At 45.2% G+C, this 17,621-nt stretch overlaps 6 protein-coding genes across 6 annotated transcripts; 4 read left to right on the forward strand and 2 right to left on the reverse strand.

Moving 5' to 3' along the window:
* Positions 1-205: 205 nt before the first annotated feature.
* On the forward strand, positions 206-1,191 carry GGI43DRAFT_409494 (ankyrin repeat-containing domain protein). Its single transcript, XM_083206517.1, has 2 exons — positions 206-495; positions 609-1,191. Exons 1-2 carry the CDS (start codon positions 300-302, stop codon positions 974-976), a joined length of 564 nt encoding a protein of 187 aa, XP_083058941.1. The 5' UTR covers positions 206-299; the 3' UTR covers positions 977-1,191.
* A 477-nt stretch (positions 1,192-1,668) lies between these two features.
* On the forward strand, positions 1,669-5,050 carry GGI43DRAFT_409495 (C2H2 finger domain transcription factor). Its single transcript, XM_083206518.1, has 2 exons — positions 1,669-2,300; positions 2,366-5,050. The coding sequence occupies exons 1-2, from the start codon at positions 2,048-2,050 to the stop codon at positions 4,813-4,815; spliced, it is 2,703 nt and encodes a 900-aa protein (XP_083058942.1). The 5' UTR covers positions 1,669-2,047; the 3' UTR covers positions 4,816-5,050.
* A 1,849-nt stretch (positions 5,051-6,899) lies between these two features.
* Positions 6,900-8,076, forward strand: GGI43DRAFT_409496 (uncharacterized protein). The gene is made up of 5 exons (XM_083206519.1): positions 6,900-7,158; positions 7,251-7,482; positions 7,553-7,779; positions 7,840-7,951; positions 8,021-8,076. Exons 1-2 carry the CDS (start codon positions 6,915-6,917, stop codon positions 7,370-7,372), a joined length of 366 nt encoding a protein of 121 aa, XP_083058943.1. The 5' UTR covers positions 6,900-6,914; the 3' UTR covers positions 7,373-7,482; positions 7,553-7,779; positions 7,840-7,951; positions 8,021-8,076.
* GGI43DRAFT_385480 (uncharacterized protein) lies at positions 7,590-7,916 on the reverse strand (the record flags this gene model as incomplete). Its single annotated transcript, XM_083203660.1, has 1 exon — positions 7,590-7,916. The coding sequence occupies one exon, from the start codon at positions 7,914-7,916 to the stop codon at positions 7,590-7,592; it is 327 nt and encodes a 108-aa protein (XP_083058944.1).
* A 622-nt stretch (positions 8,077-8,698) lies between the features above and the next one.
* On the forward strand, positions 8,699-10,757 carry GGI43DRAFT_97920 (nucleic acid/nucleotide deaminase domain-containing protein). Its single transcript, XM_083210623.1, has 4 exons — positions 8,699-8,955; positions 9,009-9,543; positions 9,619-9,708; positions 9,782-10,757. Exons 2-4 carry the CDS (start codon positions 9,030-9,032, stop codon positions 10,705-10,707), a joined length of 1,530 nt encoding a protein of 509 aa, XP_083058945.1. The 5' UTR covers positions 8,699-8,955; positions 9,009-9,029; the 3' UTR covers positions 10,708-10,757.
* Positions 10,758-12,012: 1,255 nt separating this feature from the next.
* On the reverse strand, positions 12,013-17,384 carry GGI43DRAFT_409498 (uncharacterized protein). Its single transcript, XM_083206520.1, has 4 exons — positions 16,691-17,384; positions 15,012-16,637; positions 14,147-14,950; positions 12,013-14,095 (listed from the first exon to the last, which is right to left on the reverse strand). Exons 1-4 carry the CDS (start codon positions 16,946-16,948, stop codon positions 12,224-12,226), a joined length of 4,560 nt encoding a protein of 1,519 aa, XP_083058946.1. The 5' UTR covers positions 16,949-17,384; the 3' UTR covers positions 12,013-12,223.
* Between the last annotated feature and the right edge of the window lie 237 nt (positions 17,385-17,621).

Below are 17,621 nucleotides of genomic sequence, written 5' to 3' on the forward strand. Positions count from 1 at the left end.
AAAGAAGCGCTTGCACGATGGTCCATCCTGATAGCAACGTAATACACTTGCCAAACAGTGTATTACATGCATATGCTCCCGCCCTTGTCCTCCATCGATGTATACTACGATCTAAATTGGTGTTCACACGCACTTTGTATTCTCTTTATCCACTTACCCGGAAAAGCTTCGAAGGAATAGCGGCGCACAGTGCAAAAATCGCGGGGCAAATTTTCCACACAGTCCCCTCCACCAATGAAGAGTGTGCTAAAATTTTATCTTTGCAAACCAAAGAAGAGCGAGTGAACTCATATATCACAATGGCGCCGACTCTCACAGAAGAAGAAATCGACGATCTCGTATATTTTGCCAGAGTAGGCGAAGATGCGGATCTTACTGAGACGCTGACGGCCTTGTCAGAGCGCGAGAAGGCATCACCAGCTGAGATTCTGCTGGCTGCCAAAGATGAGGGCAAATCAACGGCTTTACACATGGCGGCAGGAAATGGCCATCTAGGTAAGAAAATTTCATCCAAATTTTCTGAGAGCATTCGGCATTAGCTGTGAAATTGCTTCTGTCGAGTTCGAGGAATCTCATGGAGAGAAGTGGGAAGCTGATGAGATGCTCAGAGACTGTTCGCAAACTCATTCAATATTTTGATGAGAGGCCAAAGGAGGAGAAGAAGATTTTCCTGGACGACGCTAATGAACATGGAAACACTGGTATGCACTGGGCGGCGCTTGGAGGCCACCTGGATATTGTCAAGCTTCTCATGGAGCAGGGCGCTTCACCTGCGCTGGCTAACGAGCGAAACTATGTTCCCCTGGACCTGGCTTACTTTAACGAACACAACGATGTTGCGCAATTCTTTTTGGCATCTGCTGGTATGCTGGAGGAGAAGAACCAGGAGAGCGGATTGAACGGTGCCGTTGAGGCGGTCAAACTGGAAGAGACTGAGGGTGAAGGAGAGGAGGAGAACCAGGCTTCTGCATCATGAGAAGTTGGAGAGCGCTTGATAGACGGGAGAAAAAAAATTATTGGCTTTACGACTTGCCATGGTGGCGGGAACATCTAAGGGACTGGACAGACATGGAAGGACTGTTGGAACAAAAAAAAAGGGATACAATATATGATGGGTGGTGATGATCATCTTTGGATTCGGATAGACTTTACAGAGCATATATAGCTCTAATTTATGAATTTGCGTTAGTATAATAAGCAGCCCAAAGTTGCTGGTGAACAGAGTTTTGAGGGGATGGGTGAAAATGGCTTGGATTGATGGTCGCTGCTGTACGCAGAAAGTGATGGTTGAATCATGGACCAATCCAGAAAGTAGTATTTCCATCTGAAATAAGTTGACACCAGATATGGGCGACTCCGAGATCGTCTCCTTTCGGAGCCTGTGGCGTCTCAAGCTATTTAATTACTAACTGTTCAGGATTCGGAATTCAGAGCCGATGAAGGATGCCGCCAAGGCGCGTTTGAAACTGGAGCTAGGTTACCGACAACTTGGAAATACCACGTAGCATAGTGGACCAACGCGGAGAAGAGGAGATATATTGAGTCAAGAGGGTTATAGGCCCAGTATATCTCCGTATGGAGTACACGCAAATATGTATGTAGAGAGCTGGAGAGTCCGTGGGCAAGATACGACTGACCCCCACCGAGCCAGACTCTCTTCCCCAGATGGTTGGGGTTCTGCACCGCCACTGCTATCGGATAAGCTGATAATGGCGCTGAAGCTTCTTGCCACTGAAGCCCAGAACGCACTATTGACACTATCTTAGTCTGCTACTCCACAGCCTCGTCCCGTCAACATCGCTATCAAAGCCTTGGTGGGGGTCAACCCCGGAAACGTCGAAACGTGGGATTCCTTATTTCCCCAGCTCTGCGTCCCTCCCCGCGTAAGTGAGCCGAGCCGGAACGGAAAAGACCCTTTGGCATCAGATCAATTGCCGATGCGGATGCTGATGCTGGCCAGGGTTCGCTGCAGAGACGACGTGAGACTCCGCTAGCAAAAGCACACAATCGACATCTGGCTTCGTCGACGGGGGCCGGCAATGAATAAATGACTTGGATGGAGTCGCCACAGACTGCGAATGTCTTCGGGGCCTCGATCACCTCGACGACAAGCATCGCGGCGCGCACAGGATCGGGGTCCAGCGCGAGCACCAGCGCGAGCAACAACGCCGGCGTCACGAATTCATCGTCCTACAAGCGCGCCAGCAGAAAAGGCGCGCCGCGACGCTTTGTGTGCGATCATGCCGGGTGCGACAAGATCTACTCGCGAGCCGAGCATCTGCAGCGCCATCAGTTGAACCGTACGAGTGCCCAATTGCAGGTCACGTTTCCGCCAGGCATTGCTGACATATAGCCAAAACAACAGACAACCCGAAAGAGATTTACCGCTGCGACGTTGGTGATTGCGACCAGAAGTTTGTGCGACTGGATCTGCTGTCGCGCCACAAGAAGCGACACACGGCCTCGTACACACCGAGAAATCGCATCCCCAGCTTCGACACTGGCGGCGAGGTCACGATCAAGTCGCCGCCAGATCGCCATAGCGTCGCCGTCCAACCGCAGCCACAGCCGCAACCTTCGTACAGTCAGCATCACCACCAAGTATCGACCTCTGGGCCTCACGATGCCGCCATTCTGCTGACTCCCGACTCCAACACGGGATCAACCCCCGCGCCGTTGAGCCATCCGATGACAACGGGCAGAGCAACTCACTCGACCACGACATGGGCACCAGCGCTTGACGACCGCACGGCTTCAAGTAACATCATGCGACATAGGCCGAGTTTCTACGCCACCGACCCGTCGGTTCTGCCGGAGTCGTCAGGTATGGTGGGCTTTGGGGGTGTTGGGTATCCTGGCGATGACTCCTTGTCACAAGGCAACTTCGCAGCTTGGCTCTTCGACCCGCAAACCACCTACAGCGATTTTAGCATGGCGGGTCTTCCTTTCCTTGAAGGAGGCCTCGAGTCTACTTTCAATAACAACATTCACTACGACTATGAGTCTCTTAACAGCTTGTCACCTATGGACCAACCTCACCGACTTTCAGAATCATCATCAGACGACTGGATCACGGAATCAAGGCGGCAAGAGCTGCTTCACTGGTTTCAGACCTTCCGCAAGAAGCAGCCGAGATATGAGCCATTGATGCCCAACCTGGTCCTCGAAAGCGGTGGCGACATGCCTGCGCTAAACGTAGACATGATGAGAGACTGTCTCAAAGAATTCTGGGATAATGTCTCGCCTCGACTCCCCATTATCCACCAACACACATTTTCTCCGAACCGATGCCCTGTTTTGCTGCTTCTTGTCATGATTTCTCTTGGAGCTGCATCACTGCGCGGCCGCGACATGACGGGGCAACTATCAGAATATGGCCCATTTGCGGACGTAGTAATTTCTTGTGTACGATGGGAGATTTTAACATCTGATGATTCTGCGCCGCCTGCCAGTCTTTGGGTTTTACAGGCTCTTTTGCTTCTCGAATTTTACGAAAAGCTGTATTCATCTCGAAAACTCCACGAGAGGGCACATATCTATCATCCCGCATTTTTAACGCTGCTCAGACGTGGAAGCCCCTTGATTGGCAGGACGGGCAGTGAATCTCCTCCTGAGCCCGATTCGCTGGGACCGGATCGAGAAACCCCGAATATGGCACTCGATTCGCGGACGTGGTGGGCTCGATGGGCAGAGACGGAGTCGATGCATCGGGTAGTGTTTGCAGCGTTTATGCTCGACGTTATTCACGCCGCCATGTTTGGTCATGCGGCTGACATGGCACCTCACGAAATTCGACTGCCGCTCCCCTGTGACGATAACCTCTGGGCGGCGAACAGCCCGGATGTAGTTCGCCAACTGGATGCTAACTTTAGAATGTATGGCGTGAAGCAAGTCTCTTTCCTAGACGGACTAAAAAGCGCACTGCATGGAAAGGAGGTGAAGACACATTCGTTTGGACGCATGATTATCATTTCGGGGCTATTGAGCGTGGGGTGGCACTTGAATCACAGAGAAACGCACTTGAAATGGCTGGATATCCGAACGCCCTCAATGGAGACACAGGAGAATTGGCGGAAACTGCTTCTCAGAGCATTTGACAACTGGAAGGGCAGCTTTGATATTGCCATGTCTGACTCCATCTCCGATGCCCCTGGCCACCGAGGCATCCCTAATGGCCCCATTAACAGCGCCTCGGTTCTCTACCACCTCGCTCACATAAGCCTTCATGCCGACATTGTCGACTGTCAAGTTTATGCCGGCGCCAAGCGTCTTCTCGGCCGCAAAGTCTCATCCAGGGATTACTCTAATGTTATCAAGCGCATGAGCACCTGGTCAAACCAGGGATCGACCCGCCATGCTATTCTTCACGCCTTTAAGCTCCTCTACCGTGTCGTCGTCGATCCTCACCCTCGACGTCGGAACAGTCCTCATCCACCCGAACACGCCGCCATTCAGTACTCTATCCGGAACGAGCCGGACCCCCACCGACCGTGGATCATGTATTATGCCGTGTTGGCCATTTGGGCGTTTGTGCAAGCGTTGGGGCGTCCTCCAGGAAAAGGCTTTCCGTTGCCAACATCACAGCTTGGACATAGCAGTTATGCACGGATGGTGGAGTACGTGTCTAGTGTTGCTGCGCTGCAGGAGCTCGACGAGCAAGCGTCATCGGTGTTATATGAGGGTTTGCCAGATCTACTTGACGTGATGGTGGACATTCTAGAAGAGGCAGACACGGAGTTATTGTCGGAAGCACGGGAACGGTTAAAAGTATGCAAGGAAATGCTGCTGGGAGGACTTCCTCGGCAGCTACACTGAATCATTTTCTTTTTTATATACCTCCTCTCATTTGTTTGGGTACATGACTATAATTTTGGTCTTTTGGGGAGGTAGAAGTTGACGACATGGTGGAGCAACGAGGCGGGCTGCTTGATTTACTGGGAGTTTTGTTAATGGGAAATACCTAGGTTACACTTGATGTACTGTATATAATTTAAGCGCTGGTGTAGCTATACCTTGGGTAACGAATGAAACGTTTACATACATCTCAAAACAAGCTGTGTCGGTTATTTGCTGCGCAATGCTGGTGATTGTTCATGTCAAAGGCTCTTCATAATTGTCGCTGCGCATTTATCAGATAGCCTTTGTCTTTCAATGACGATTTTGAATGTTTTTCAACTGACCATTCTGAGAGAGAGTTCAATGAGCAGATTTACTCATGCTATTTTTCTCCCCTACTGAATCATGTTTCCTCTGTTACTTCTCTTCTCAAGGTGACAGTAGAATATCCTAAAGTTGTACAGGTCTAATTCTACATTTCACAATCACAACACAATGTCGGCCCATGATGAACTGAGTCTAAAACATCATGAACACTTTATATATCGCCATGGTTTCATAGTTTCTTCTTTTCTACTTAAGTCGTCAGTATCCCCAGTGCCTTCCTTTGTCTACGCAATTGCAAGTCTCCCATCAACAGCCCTCTCCCATATCTGATACCCACTCTCGAAGCTAAGGGCATACTCAAAATCTCAAAAGTGACATCCTGATCCGCGCTCCGCATACTAAGATGTCTCGTTCCCGGCCGTCAAACAGTGAAGCTTCCGATGCAGCTTCCGATCCTTTCTTTGAAGACCTCGAAGCAAGCATCAAAAACCTTATTGATGCAGCCGTTAAGTCTCATCTCGGTAGCAAATCTGACTGGGTAACGCTCACTCCAAACCCCGCCCTGGGTAAAAATATCTGCTGGTGTGGTGAAGATGAGGAACATAACTTCAAAAATTGTAATCAAAGGCAGTTAAAGAGACTCAAAAGCCCCCCGACTGTCAGTCCTGATGCCAGGCTTTCCCACTGTCCTCATACATACAACAAGATAAACCTTATTCACAGCTGCTTTTGCTTCCAAATCGCCAGTACAGTGAAGCTCTTCCATCAATTTTTCCTCCGTCCTCGCATCAATGCTATACTCGCACCTAGGCACAGTTTTTCTGATGGTGACCTAGTGAAACGATTGGGACACACGCAAGAGGAAACGTTGAGGAAAATTGTGAATAATTACAATGGGCGCGTCCCAACATCGCAGCTGTGGGCATCAGCTAATGCGAAGTACAAAGTACTTGCCCGATTTCTGACAGACATGCGGCAGAGAGACATTGTGAGCGAGGCAGAGAAGCATTTCAGCAATCCGTGGCATATAGAGCGACTGCACGCGATACTGGGCTGGCACAAGAGGGGAGTTGATGAGTGCGTGGCAGACCTGAAGAAGGCGATTGATGAAGCTAGTCGCCACAGAATCAGCATACATAGGTCGGTACACGAATGTATCGTGGAGGAAGATATTTCATTTTACTGATAAAATATGCGAAGGAGGAAGGGATGTTAGAAAAGGAGCAAAATATGCTTGGTTCCAGAAGGCTTGCCACAAGGGACATTCTTTGGAGAGATTTTGTATTGCGAGCACACAGGACATTTTATGAGTAGATAGTGATTAGCATTCTAATATCATAAAAAAGAAGAAGAGACTAACCGGCATCTACCTGAAACAAATCTAACATAGGTAGGAGCAAGAATAAAACTAAAAATGACAAATTATATAACTGGCATATAAATTACAAGTCTTTTACCTTCTATACAACCGATGATTGTACATTTTTGCTCACTCAGCCGCCCCGAATGTGCTAGCACGGGAAGCAACGGATCAAAGACATTTATCACTCGCGACACTTAATCGATTACACCAACTTGGGTAGTTTCTTTGAGAATCTTATTGTGCTTTCCATCAAGATTAAGCAGCTCGGAGAATAAGGAAATAATACCAATCTACAAGCGGTGACATAGTAGTCTGACTAATGACGCAATCTGCAATAACATTTGATTAACTATTTAATTTTAGGTTTTCTCCTCGTTTTCGTACCCAAATGCATCTCTTTCTTGTGCCTCTTCAAGTTGTCCGTGCGGCTGAAGAATTTACCTGGACAACTTGGACATTCTCCTCCTTCCTTACCTATTTTGTTATCCGGATTACTGGCAAAGTCCGGATGATAGACCCAGACATGACGCTTCATAGCCTTATTATCACCAAACATTTCGTCACACATAGCATAACCCTCCTGACTAGCTTTACAGGGAATATGAGGGTCATGCTTTTTCTGAATGTGTTTGCTATAGATGTTGCAAGTTAATTTCATTCCTGATTCGGGGAAAGAGTAGAAACTTTTCTAGAGGTAAAAATAATGTCAAGACAAAATACTTACGTCAGGTCACTGGGACGAGGAAATACCATATTACAATCCTTCCTCTCGCAAACCACAGGTCCTTTCTTCCGAGTAGGAAGCTTGTGAGATTGTTTCCGTTTGTTTTTGGAATTATCATTTAAAAGAAGATCTTTTGGACTGCTCACGGGGGAGGCTTGCGCCTCATTCTGTGTATTGTGCATCCCCACAGAATCTGGCAATTGTTGGAAAGATTCAGGATTTGAATATAGCACTATGGTCAAATAGATATCTCTTAGTCTAATTTTATTTCATTATACTTTCATATAAAATAGTTTACTTACTTTCGTGGACTCTTTTTAAAGTTTCATCGAGTGAAGCCTACCAGCTCGCATCCAGGATGTCTATATAAGAGTCAAAGTCACCGCCGAACATTTCTGGTTCTTGTAGATTCGCCTCTTCAAAAGGAGGGTCGGATCCATTATTATACGGATGTTGTTTGTGAGTTTCAACAGGATCCACGGATTCGGCATTAACCCAAGCATCCATAGAATACCCTCCAGTGCTCAAGCTATCCGTGTAACCCGCTAAATTAGCATTCCGCAGATTTAAAACGATTTTAGAGTCATACTCTTCTTCATTCTGATTAGCTCCGGATAATAAAGGGTCCAAACCCCAGGGATTGAATATGAGGTAAGATGCATCCATGTTATAAAATACGGATGATTGATTCTGCAGGGGGCCTACAGTCCTTATTAGTGAGGTTACTCTGCGGATTACTGCTTGTCCTAAATTAAGTATATTATACTTACGAAAGAAATGGGCGTTTCTTTGCCTTCTCTAGTGCTTATCTAGTGCTTAAATATTCAGAGTAAATCAGAATGGAATTTTATAAAACAGGAAATGAGGGGAATTGCCGTTATACACTGTATGGGAATTGTTATATATATACGTATTAACCAGCCAACAGTCACATTATTTGGAGAGCTTCGCTTAATTAATACATGTATCAAGCTCTCAAACGATTGGTAGATTAAACAAAAAATACCTAGGTGCTTAACCTAACTGGGCCGAGAATTAAATATCAAGGCGGTAATAGTAGCTGTGTGCTATATTAACAGTCATTGGGGGTTGTCACGCATACATCGTAATATAAGCCTCTGCTAACATCCTTATCTTTTTCCGTTATCCACTGTCTGGATCAATGGGGGCCTTGATGACGCCAGGTCTGAATCCCACGTATCATCAAGCGCCTTATTGCTCCGCCACATTTTGCGACCACAGAAGAATTAGCCAACCAAAGTATGATGCAGCCCAACGCCATGTCTCGCATGCATAAATTAGCTTCCTAGATCTAGCTAGTCTCAGAGTGATGCAGAAGGCTGAGACGGCAATAAACAAAAGCGTACTCTTATTTATTAGTCGGCCTCCAAAAAGGTCATGTTGGTCGTCGGCCTCCAAAAAAAAAAAAAAATCTAGTTGGCCTCCAAGGCACATTTGTTGGTCCCAAAAAGATTTCTGGCTGGCCTCCAAAAAGGCCATGTTTGTTAATCGACTTCCAAAACGATTTCTGGTTGGCCTTTGAACAAATAAGTTGGGCGGCCTCCAGAACAAGTTGGTAATTGATCCAGGAAAATTGTATATTAATCAGCCTTTGTGCCGTCGAAACTTTCTCTTCGAACCAGATATTATTCAGTATACGATATACCAACATCTTACAAACTTCACTTCAACTACTATATACAACGTAAGTCTCTTTCCAGATACATAATGACTATAACACTATCTAACATTATTTAGCCATCTGCCAATTTTGACAATATGAACAGCTCCCCAGCCTCTCGTGTTACGGGTCCTCTAAATGAGAATAAGCTTGAACAGCTCTCCTATCTCTGCTTCCTTTTAGGAGCCATAAATTTGGCTTGTAAGAAAAGAGAGGGAATTACTTACGCCTCAGGTAGCGGGAATAAGGATAAAACTCTTACAGAGTTTCAAAAGTTCCTTACCAAGCTCGCATTGATATGTGATACTGTGAAAGGAGAAGGCGGCCGCACCGTGACTGCGCTAGTCTGTCTTAAAGGTATAAATGGCCCTGAATACATTTTTACTTCCAATTTCAGGAAAGAAGCAGAGCTTGAAGAAGCCAAGTTGTTCCTCTCTGGCTTGCTAAAATTTGTTGGGACTAATCCCGACAACTTTAAGACGGCGAAACCGCTTCAGAAGCAAGTCCTATGGAAGAGTCTTGAATTTAACTCTGATAAGCTGGAATCTTACTTGAGATCTTTGATCGATGCACTGGATGACTGTATTGTCTGGGAAAGTCGCAGAAGGCCTGGTTAGTATAAGCAAGAGCCGCCCTATTCTTCACCTACATGTGATTCCATCATATTAATCTAGCCAACTCAAACAGATCCCGAAACTATAAGACAACTACATATTCTAAAAGAGAAAGCAAATTTTCCTCGTGATATAGCATCTTCAGAGAATGCTCGCAACAAATGTAAGTAGCCTTTATTAACTACGTATTTGGGATCTTTCTTACGGAATACGGATAAATACTAATAATATTCTAGTCTTGAGAGATTGTGAGACTTTAATCAAGGCGATTCAAGTTTGTAAGACCGGCTCTTTTGAAAAGACTCTCCAAATCCGCGCCGCAGAAAAGAACGCAGATTCTGAAGACTGGTGTAAGCTTCGCCACTACCTTGGGCGCCTCCTTTCTTACCGGCAAGCCTCAGAGATTATAGTCGCCGCAGCTACTACGTGGCCTGATCTATTCAAAAGTTATCGGGTCGACTATATTCCTTCTGCTCATCAGAAACGTGTCCCTACACCAAACACATCAGACTTGAGCGAGATTATTCCCACTGCGCTTCCTGGACATGAAGCGTCCGATTTTGCATCTGATATTGATGTGTTGAAGATCCATGATTTGGATAATATAATTTACGAGCAACTCCAACACGGGAGAATGAGGACAATGGTCCATTGTGAAGTTCATCTTCATGACTATTTAGTTCAAAAGGGAAAAATAAGCTCCGCGGATTTCTGGAATGGTACCATGTTCATAGCTACATCCAAGCCTCCCTGCAGACTATGCCACTACTACTTCAACAGTCCCACTATCGACTTCCAGGTACAAACATCTCACATGAATCTCTATCCGAAATGGCGTCTTCCTGATATTCCTGATGTTCAAGGCGCAGAGGCTAAAGAGTGTTATGAGGAACTACTGCAAGATATTATTGAGCAAATGCGGCATGATATGATCCAAATGCTGAAACAGAAAGAACACAAAGGAAAGACGAATGACTCGCGGACAGACTCACATTCTAGAGTATCGACTAGAATATCATATTTAGGGGACGGGCTAGGTAATATATCAGGTGCATTGATAGCAGAGAGGCCAGCAACAAATCATAGGCTACCTAGTCCGCCTTTTGAGGAGGATGATGAATCATATTGTGATGTGGGAGATACTATTGGCCATGCTAGATAAAATTTGAGAAAGGGAAATTTTACATACTTAGACTTTATAAAAGAAATTGCATTATTATTATAAAGTGGATTGTATTATTGCGATACTTATATTCTAGAACCTTGTTTTACCAGAGGCACGGGTGTTATAGCCGAAGAATCAAGTCTTGTCCACACCCATTTTACCTTGCTTTAAACTACTACTCACAAATTTGGCCGCAATCTCACTAAACAAATCAGGTTGTTAGATTAATCAACTCTAAATTGGATAATGCTAGCTTGGTGTTGGGATTAGTAGTAGGAGATCTCTTAACTTGCGTTAATGATCCTAGCATAACCATCAAATCACTTACCAGCTATGAGCATCAATAAAAGTTAAAATATCCCGATGAACTAGATGATCAGTATCATAACGAAGCCTGGAAGCAAATCCATTGAGCGAATCGGGCAAAATTGCTGTGACTCTTGTTCGTGTCTCTTGGCTCGCAATCAACTAATTTATACGAACTGATTCAAACAAATGTTCTGCTAGCGCTTGTATATAGCCTTGGTCTTCCCAAAAGGCCATGCGATAGTCAGTCATATATTCAGTGTCTGTAAACTTAATTCCCCCCTCGGCTAGTTCTTCTACTGGCTGTACAATGTCCGGATCGTCATGCTTCCGTGGTGTGTCAGCCCAGAGGTCTATTGCAGACGCCGTGGCATTTTCTTCATTGGTGGCTGGAAATGTTGGATAATTGGTGGTACTTTTTGCATTTTTACCAGCAAATAGGTTGAAGTTGTTGTAGGCGTGGATACGTGTCAGAATTCTGTCTCTTGCTGCAAAGAGTGACTATCTATTGCACCATTTATATTTTCAAGACTACTGCATCTATTGTTACAATCAGTTACTACATGAGTGAAATGAACCTCTACACACATGTTGAACAATGTTACGAATAGCAAAGCTTGTGGCTTTTACTTATCCTTGCGCTTCTTTGCGTTTCAAAACCATCATGTATTCCTTTTCCAAAGAGAGTGTTAAGACCGATTTTCCATTTTACGATGAATTAACATGCAAAAACTGATTAATGGCTTTGGTATTACTGTAACAGCTGTAGCAGGGGGGCAAAGGTTATATCTAATATATGTGTCTAGTTTCTGCGACATAATTTTGAGACTGATCTGAAATAAAACGACACAGACGTTTACCATGGTACCCCATAAAAGAATGTCTTATGATTTCATAATTCTATTTATATCTTTGAGATTTTGGGTATCTGCAGTGCTGATAACTTCTTTGATGCGTCGCAAGCTGAACCTATGAGTTCATCCATTTGGCCTCCTTGTTCAAGCATCGGTGATAAGCCCATTCACGGTATGCGAAATAGCAGACATCTTATTGAACATGATATGGGTCATGAAAGTCATAAGAGAGCTTTTTAAGATCTTTCTTCTTTCTTAGCGCCGAAATATTGTACGGTGATACTTGTAAAACTTCCTATACGATTTAGATACTAAAGAACATAGAGGCTACTAGCGTAGCCTCGACACCCACATCACAATCCCCAGTCTTCCTTCAATAAACCTATCCATTCCTTGACTGTCACAGTCTCACCCCCGCCACGAATACCATTTACCAATTCTCCACGTACTTGAACTGTGCCTTCTCGTGTTGCCGTGTTGCCTCTTGGACTGTACTTGGGGATCGCCAGCCAGGCATGGTCAGGACTGCATATCATCTTCTTCAACTTACTCTCCTTCAATAATGACAGGCAATCGTCGCAGAACCCCAAATCCCAGCAGTATTTGCACACATTCAATGCATGATCAAAGTCCCACGCTGTGCTACATGTGCCGTCGCAAGTAAACCCAAATTCCTTGGCAATATCCGTGCTGTCTAAACGTGTCATGGACGCCTCTCTAGAAGCACCGTTCGTTAGGCTTTCTTTTGGTGCTGAGGCTGACTCTAGTACATTCAGAGCCTTCTGAACATCTTCCTTTGCCTCTGAGCTCTCCGATTCGGCTTCTTGGCTGAATGCGGCCATCCGTGCCTCCAATTCTTCCTGAACAGCCTTGATTCTCTCGATTTGTGTGGCTCCTATCGGACATTTTGCTTTGACAAACTGAGTAAGCTCATCAATAAGCGGTTGCTGAGGCCCTCCTTCAAGCATAAATGCTTTCGTTATGAGATCCGTCTCTACAGGCTCAAGTAGGGACCATGCTGTTAATGCGTTTAGATCGTCTCCGATAGCCAATAAACATTTGGATAAAGTATAGGCGGCCCAATAGTCGTTCTCATCGGTTTCGTCAGACAGGTTATCGATCGACATCCGCATGTACTGCATCATTTGATCTTTAGCTGCCGCTTGATTGCCATGAAGAACATGATACCTGGCAAGATTCATATCGGCGGCAGTTATCCCATCTATTCCAGGAAAGCGGAAACTTTGGCCTAGTTCGATCAACTTGGGAAGAATTTCTGGAGAATCCTGTTGCCTTATAGACTTTTCAAAGTAGTGAAGACTTAGTTGATTGATAATAGTGTAGTGGAAGGAGGCATAGTTTCCTTGCACGCCGTCGTCGTAATCCCTTCTAATGATTTGATCTGTAGCATTGTAGCAGTCGGTCCAGAGAGATACGGTTTGCGATACTGCCTCATCATTTTGACGGTCGTTATAAATAGCAGCCACACCGCGGTGTAGTAGAAGTACTTGGAGTTTGAATTCCATCTTTTGCTCTCGCGCTGCGTTGATCGCTTGATCCATCGCTTCTAGTAAGGCCGCCATGCAATCTGGTCTTGAGCTACATATTAAAATTAGATCGCGCAATGGGCTGCCGTAACCGAATTCATCTGCCTGGCTGAGTAGTGTTGAAGAGAGCCGAGAGAGGCCTGGCTGTTTAGAATCAGGCTCTTTCATAGTAAGTATAAAATCGTGGGCCTTTTCCTCAGGACCAGAGTCAATTCGGATGGTCAATATGCCATTGAGTGCATCTTGGTTATCTGGACTGATTTCCAAAGCCTGTTCATAGTGCGTCACAGCCCGTTCTGGTTGCTGTAGCTGTATATACCAACTAGCGAGGCGTAGATAAATGCTTGTCATTTCCCCTTTATCCGGCGACTCGGCTGCCTTGACTAAATTGAGCGCCTTTTCCATGGAGGAACACGCGGAGAGAAGTTCATCGTTTTCGTAGTATGACTCGGCCAGGCCTTTGAAACAGCTGAGGCTTGGGTTTTCTAATTCGATAGCGCTTGTGAATTTCGATATCGCAAAGGTATATTCAGATTGCCCTTGAGCAGTCTCTCCGAGTCTTTCGTACCAAAGGGAATTGAGGTCCATTGGCGACAGTGCACCTTGGCACCACTTTTCGGCCCTCTCTAACTCTTGTAAAACACTCATTTCCTTTTCTGATTCATCTTCTAATGGATCCTATAAAAGTTAGTAAGACAACTAGCTATATGCGTCTATTATGTATCCTACCAGCGTCAGAAACTGGCGTAAAGCACCAAAGCAATCTCCAGTATCCCATGTACGGTCTTGTAGCCAACGATATGCGATCTTTTTCATTAATGGAGTGAGAAGCTCTTGATTCGGTCGCTGGCTTGTGTTCACACTTTTGAGCCAATCTTTGTCAAGTCTACCAAGATGGCCGATTGCGCCTGGGTCTTGTAGCCATTTTCGTAAAATCCCTACTTGGCTATCTTCGCCAAACCAAAGAATAAGTTTGATAGATTCCCAGTGTCTTTCTATGACTTCTCCAGAGACGAAAAGAGAAAAGAGCCCATCCCCAATTTCCTTTTTGTCAGATGAAAGAATTTCATCGTAACCGTCTGCTTGGCTCAACTTATCTAGATGAGATGGGAGCTTTCTTGCGAGATAATTTCCTATAGGTTTTGTCCTGGCATCCGGAGAGGATGTGAGATAGCGTAGGGCGTGCTTTACTATAGCAAGATGAGCATCATACATATTGACCTGTATTTCCCTTGAAACGTGGGCTTTTTGGTTGGATAGAGGTTCAAATTCGAACTTGTCTACCATAGACTTCTGGAAGAGACTCCAGAGAAAGTTTTGCACTGTTGTGATGTCAGCATTAGTTACAGTGATGCTAAGTGAGATCTTGGGTGCATCTTCGCCGACCCTTGGGCGTTTTCTGTCTTTAACGACAAGCGATTCGATGGTCGGCGAAATAGCTATAAAATTGTAGTGCATATAGAACATTTTGGAATATTTTCCTTTCAGCTTGTCGTCTAGCTTTTGTAAAGATGCGGTCCCAAATCGGAGGAACTAAAGCGAATAATGGTTTAGAATGTCTCGGAGCTTCGCCACAAAAAAAGAGGTGACTTACGCGTGCGGCTTCCAATTCATTAATGTCAAAGTATTCAACGCCATATATAACCCATATAAGAAGCTCATTGAGCTCCTCGATAGACTGCGGTTTGAGAGAAGCTTCTAACTCGCTGACCACATTTTCGGAGATTTTCATTTTATCTTGGTTAGACTCATCTAGGATGTTATCCATTTCAGCTTCTGACCCATCCGACATAATCAAGTCTTTGATCTTCCCTAGAGCAGTTTGTACTTTGAGGAAATTTCCTTTGGCCTCCGTAAATAGCCTATCGTGCACTTTCGCTCGCAATCTCTTGGGTTCTTCCTCCTCTCCCTGTAAAAGACTTGCCTTTCTAAGCTCTTCATCTATGTAAGATGTTATATCTGGACCGTTGTACTTCTCAACTTCAATATTCGGAGCGTATTGTAGCGATTCCCTCTGGAAGTTGTCGCTTCTTCCACTTGCAATCACCCTCACTCGAGCCCCATCGGCGCTAGCTGATGCTTGACTTTGAAGAGTCTCGAGAATATCCAGAAAGTGATTTGCCGCTTCATCATGCCCTTCGAATAGTCCATCTAGACCATCAACTATGATGAAATAAATAGTGTTCTGTTTGGGAATTCCGATTTTCAATTCACGCCAGAGGTCTTTGCAGCTTGTGTCTCTGAAGAATGCTTCGCTGTGTTTATCGTCGCAAAATGTAGCCATGCTATTAGCGATTCCAGAATCTTGTTCCGCAAGCTGGAATGCAATATGCTTTATTGCAGTTGCTGCCGGACGTTTGTCCTCGTCTGCTTTTCGAGAAAAAAGAGGAAAGAAGTAATAAGCTACCATGGCTCGGATATTCGACTGGCCCGTAGACTCGTGGACGGCCTTGAGTTCATGGACTATAGTTGACATTACGCTTGACTTTCCCGAATGCGCCTCTCCGGTAAGTAGCAACAATGGACTTCCTTCAGAGCCGGCCTTGTCAGACCATTTTTTGTAGTCATCTAAATCCCGAAGCCAATTTCCACTTCCAGTTACGCAGCGTTGCCATATCTTCTCGCAAACTTCCTTCGAAGCTTTAATAGTCTTGTCGTCAATTGCAAACTTGCCTCGAATCTTGGCGAGATTTTCTTGCCTAGTCCTCTCTATGCTTTTTTTCGACTCTACTTCCTTCAAGTCTAAAATGCCAATTGCGATATCATCAATCTTCTTCCCCGTCTCACAAGCTTTACCCAAGATAGCAGCGAGATCAGCTTTGGCACTCAGAGTTACCTCTAAAGTCAAGGTTGCTTGAACATGTTGTTGTCCTCGTATGAGTCTCTCAAACTGTTCAATCTCATCCTTCAAACCGGAATCATCCTGGAGCAAAGCCTTTTTCGTCGCTGCTTTGAAGCGGCTCCACTTGCTTCCTTTCCGAAGTACTATTGACAACGCACAGATATCGACAAAGGAGATCATCACCTTGTGTATTGCAGTATTGAGTTCTGGGTCAATGGCACTAAACAATTCGATTCTCTCATAAATCTTGAATTGGCTGAGGGTGGGACCAACAATGCCGAAGACGGCATCAATTGTGCCGTGAAACTCATGAATCGACTGTGGCACGTCGAGCAACAGTGATACGGCGTTGAAACAAATGCTAGCAGGTTGAAAAACCTTATCAATATTAGAAAAAGACAAAAATGAAGGGCTTCTCTATGATTAGTTACCAGTTCAGCTCCTTGAGCCGCCACTCCGCCTAACAACTTCAAACATGATAGGATAGTTAACCCAATCTCTTTGGCTCGTTTATGATTTCCGTCTGAGTCTGCCGAAGAGGAAGGATCGTATCGATGCTCTATCATTTCTCGGATGTCGTCAATGGTTTTAGGTGGCTTAAAATCGAGAGAATTTTGCGTGCGAGCTAAAAACCGTCCGTTGGCCTCCTCCCACATACTCTGAATGCTTGGCATGCTTGGCTCTGCCATCACTGCGGTAGTTACCAGCCAAGTTGCGGCGACTGATGCTAGACCAATGGGATTATTTACGTATTATTTAGTTTGTTTGCTTTATAGACTTTATATAAACAATTGCACGGAACATAATCCGGCTATAAGCGCAAGATGAAGTTAGGCCACCTGACTGATTGCGGGTCAATAGTTTTCAGCCACCGTATTCAGCAGAATCTATTGTATTCAGCAGCGAGCCAGAAACAAACCCTGCAGCTTCAAGCTCCCTACCTGTAGGATTATGTTTCATCCTTATATCGCTCTTTGCGCCCCCACCAGACTATCCTTCCAAAGAACGCCTAGCATGTTGGAAGGCAAGGCGTGATTCGCTGTCCATGTGCTCAGTTGACCCTTCCTGCATGTGACAGAGACTCCTCAGTGCAGCTAAGCTTCGCCTCACAATCCCTGGCCGCAAGGCTTTCTTATCATTCAAGCAAGGTAGATGGGGCAGGTGATAGTTGCTCGAAGGATAGCTTTGTCATTATGTTTTGGATTGTCTTTTAGATTACTAAACTCCGCAACAAATTAAAAGCGAATCTCACATTATTAATTTAGCAGAGCTGCAGCATACTATAGCAATACGCGAAGAACTAGCGCCAGTGCTTACAGCTCCATTTTTCTAGCAGCTGAGCCTCAGAACCATCAACCCATT

This window comes from Trichoderma evansii (genome assembly GCF_050947405.1).
Source record: "Trichoderma evansii strain SZMC 28006 chromosome Unknown GGI43scaffold_15, whole genome shotgun sequence".
NCBI lineage: Eukaryota > Fungi > Ascomycota > Sordariomycetes > Hypocreales > Hypocreaceae > Trichoderma > Trichoderma evansii.

Coding starts and splice junctions, on each gene's coding strand:
- GGI43DRAFT_409498 (XM_083206520.1), bottom strand. CDS start 16,948: ATGGCAGAGCCAAGCATGCCAAGCATTCAGAGTATGTGGGAGGAGGCC. Junction 14,951..15,011: donor ATGAATTGGAAGCCGCACGC/GTAAGTCACCTC, acceptor TATTCGCTTTAG/TTCCTCCGATTTGGGACCGC. Junction 14,096..14,146: donor TACGCCAGTTTCTGACGCTG/GTAGGATACATA, acceptor TAACTTTTATAG/GATCCATTAGAAGATGAATC.
- GGI43DRAFT_409494 (XM_083206517.1), top strand. CDS start 300: ATGGCGCCGACTCTCACAGAAGAAGAAATCGACGATCTCGTATATTTT. Junction 496..608: donor GGCAGGAAATGGCCATCTAG/GTAAGAAAATTT, acceptor TGAGATGCTCAG/AGACTGTTCGCAAACTCATT.
- GGI43DRAFT_409496 (XM_083206519.1), top strand. CDS start 6,915: ATGCATCTCTTTCTTGTGCCTCTTCAAGTTGTCCGTGCGGCTGAAGAA. Junction 7,159..7,250: donor GCTTTTTCTGAATGTGTTTG/CTATAGATGTTG, acceptor CAAAATACTTAC/GTCAGGTCACTGGGACGAGG.
- GGI43DRAFT_97920 (XM_083210623.1), top strand. CDS start 9,030: ATGAACAGCTCCCCAGCCTCTCGTGTTACGGGTCCTCTAAATGAGAAT. Junction 9,544..9,618: donor GGAAAGTCGCAGAAGGCCTG/GTTAGTATAAGC, acceptor CAACTCAAACAG/ATCCCGAAACTATAAGACAA. Junction 9,709..9,781: donor AGAGAATGCTCGCAACAAAT/GTAAGTAGCCTT, acceptor ATAATATTCTAG/TCTTGAGAGATTGTGAGACT.
- GGI43DRAFT_409495 (XM_083206518.1), top strand. CDS start 2,048: ATGACTTGGATGGAGTCGCCACAGACTGCGAATGTCTTCGGGGCCTCG. Junction 2,301..2,365: donor GCAGCGCCATCAGTTGAACC/GTACGAGTGCCC, acceptor CCAAAACAACAG/ACAACCCGAAAGAGATTTAC.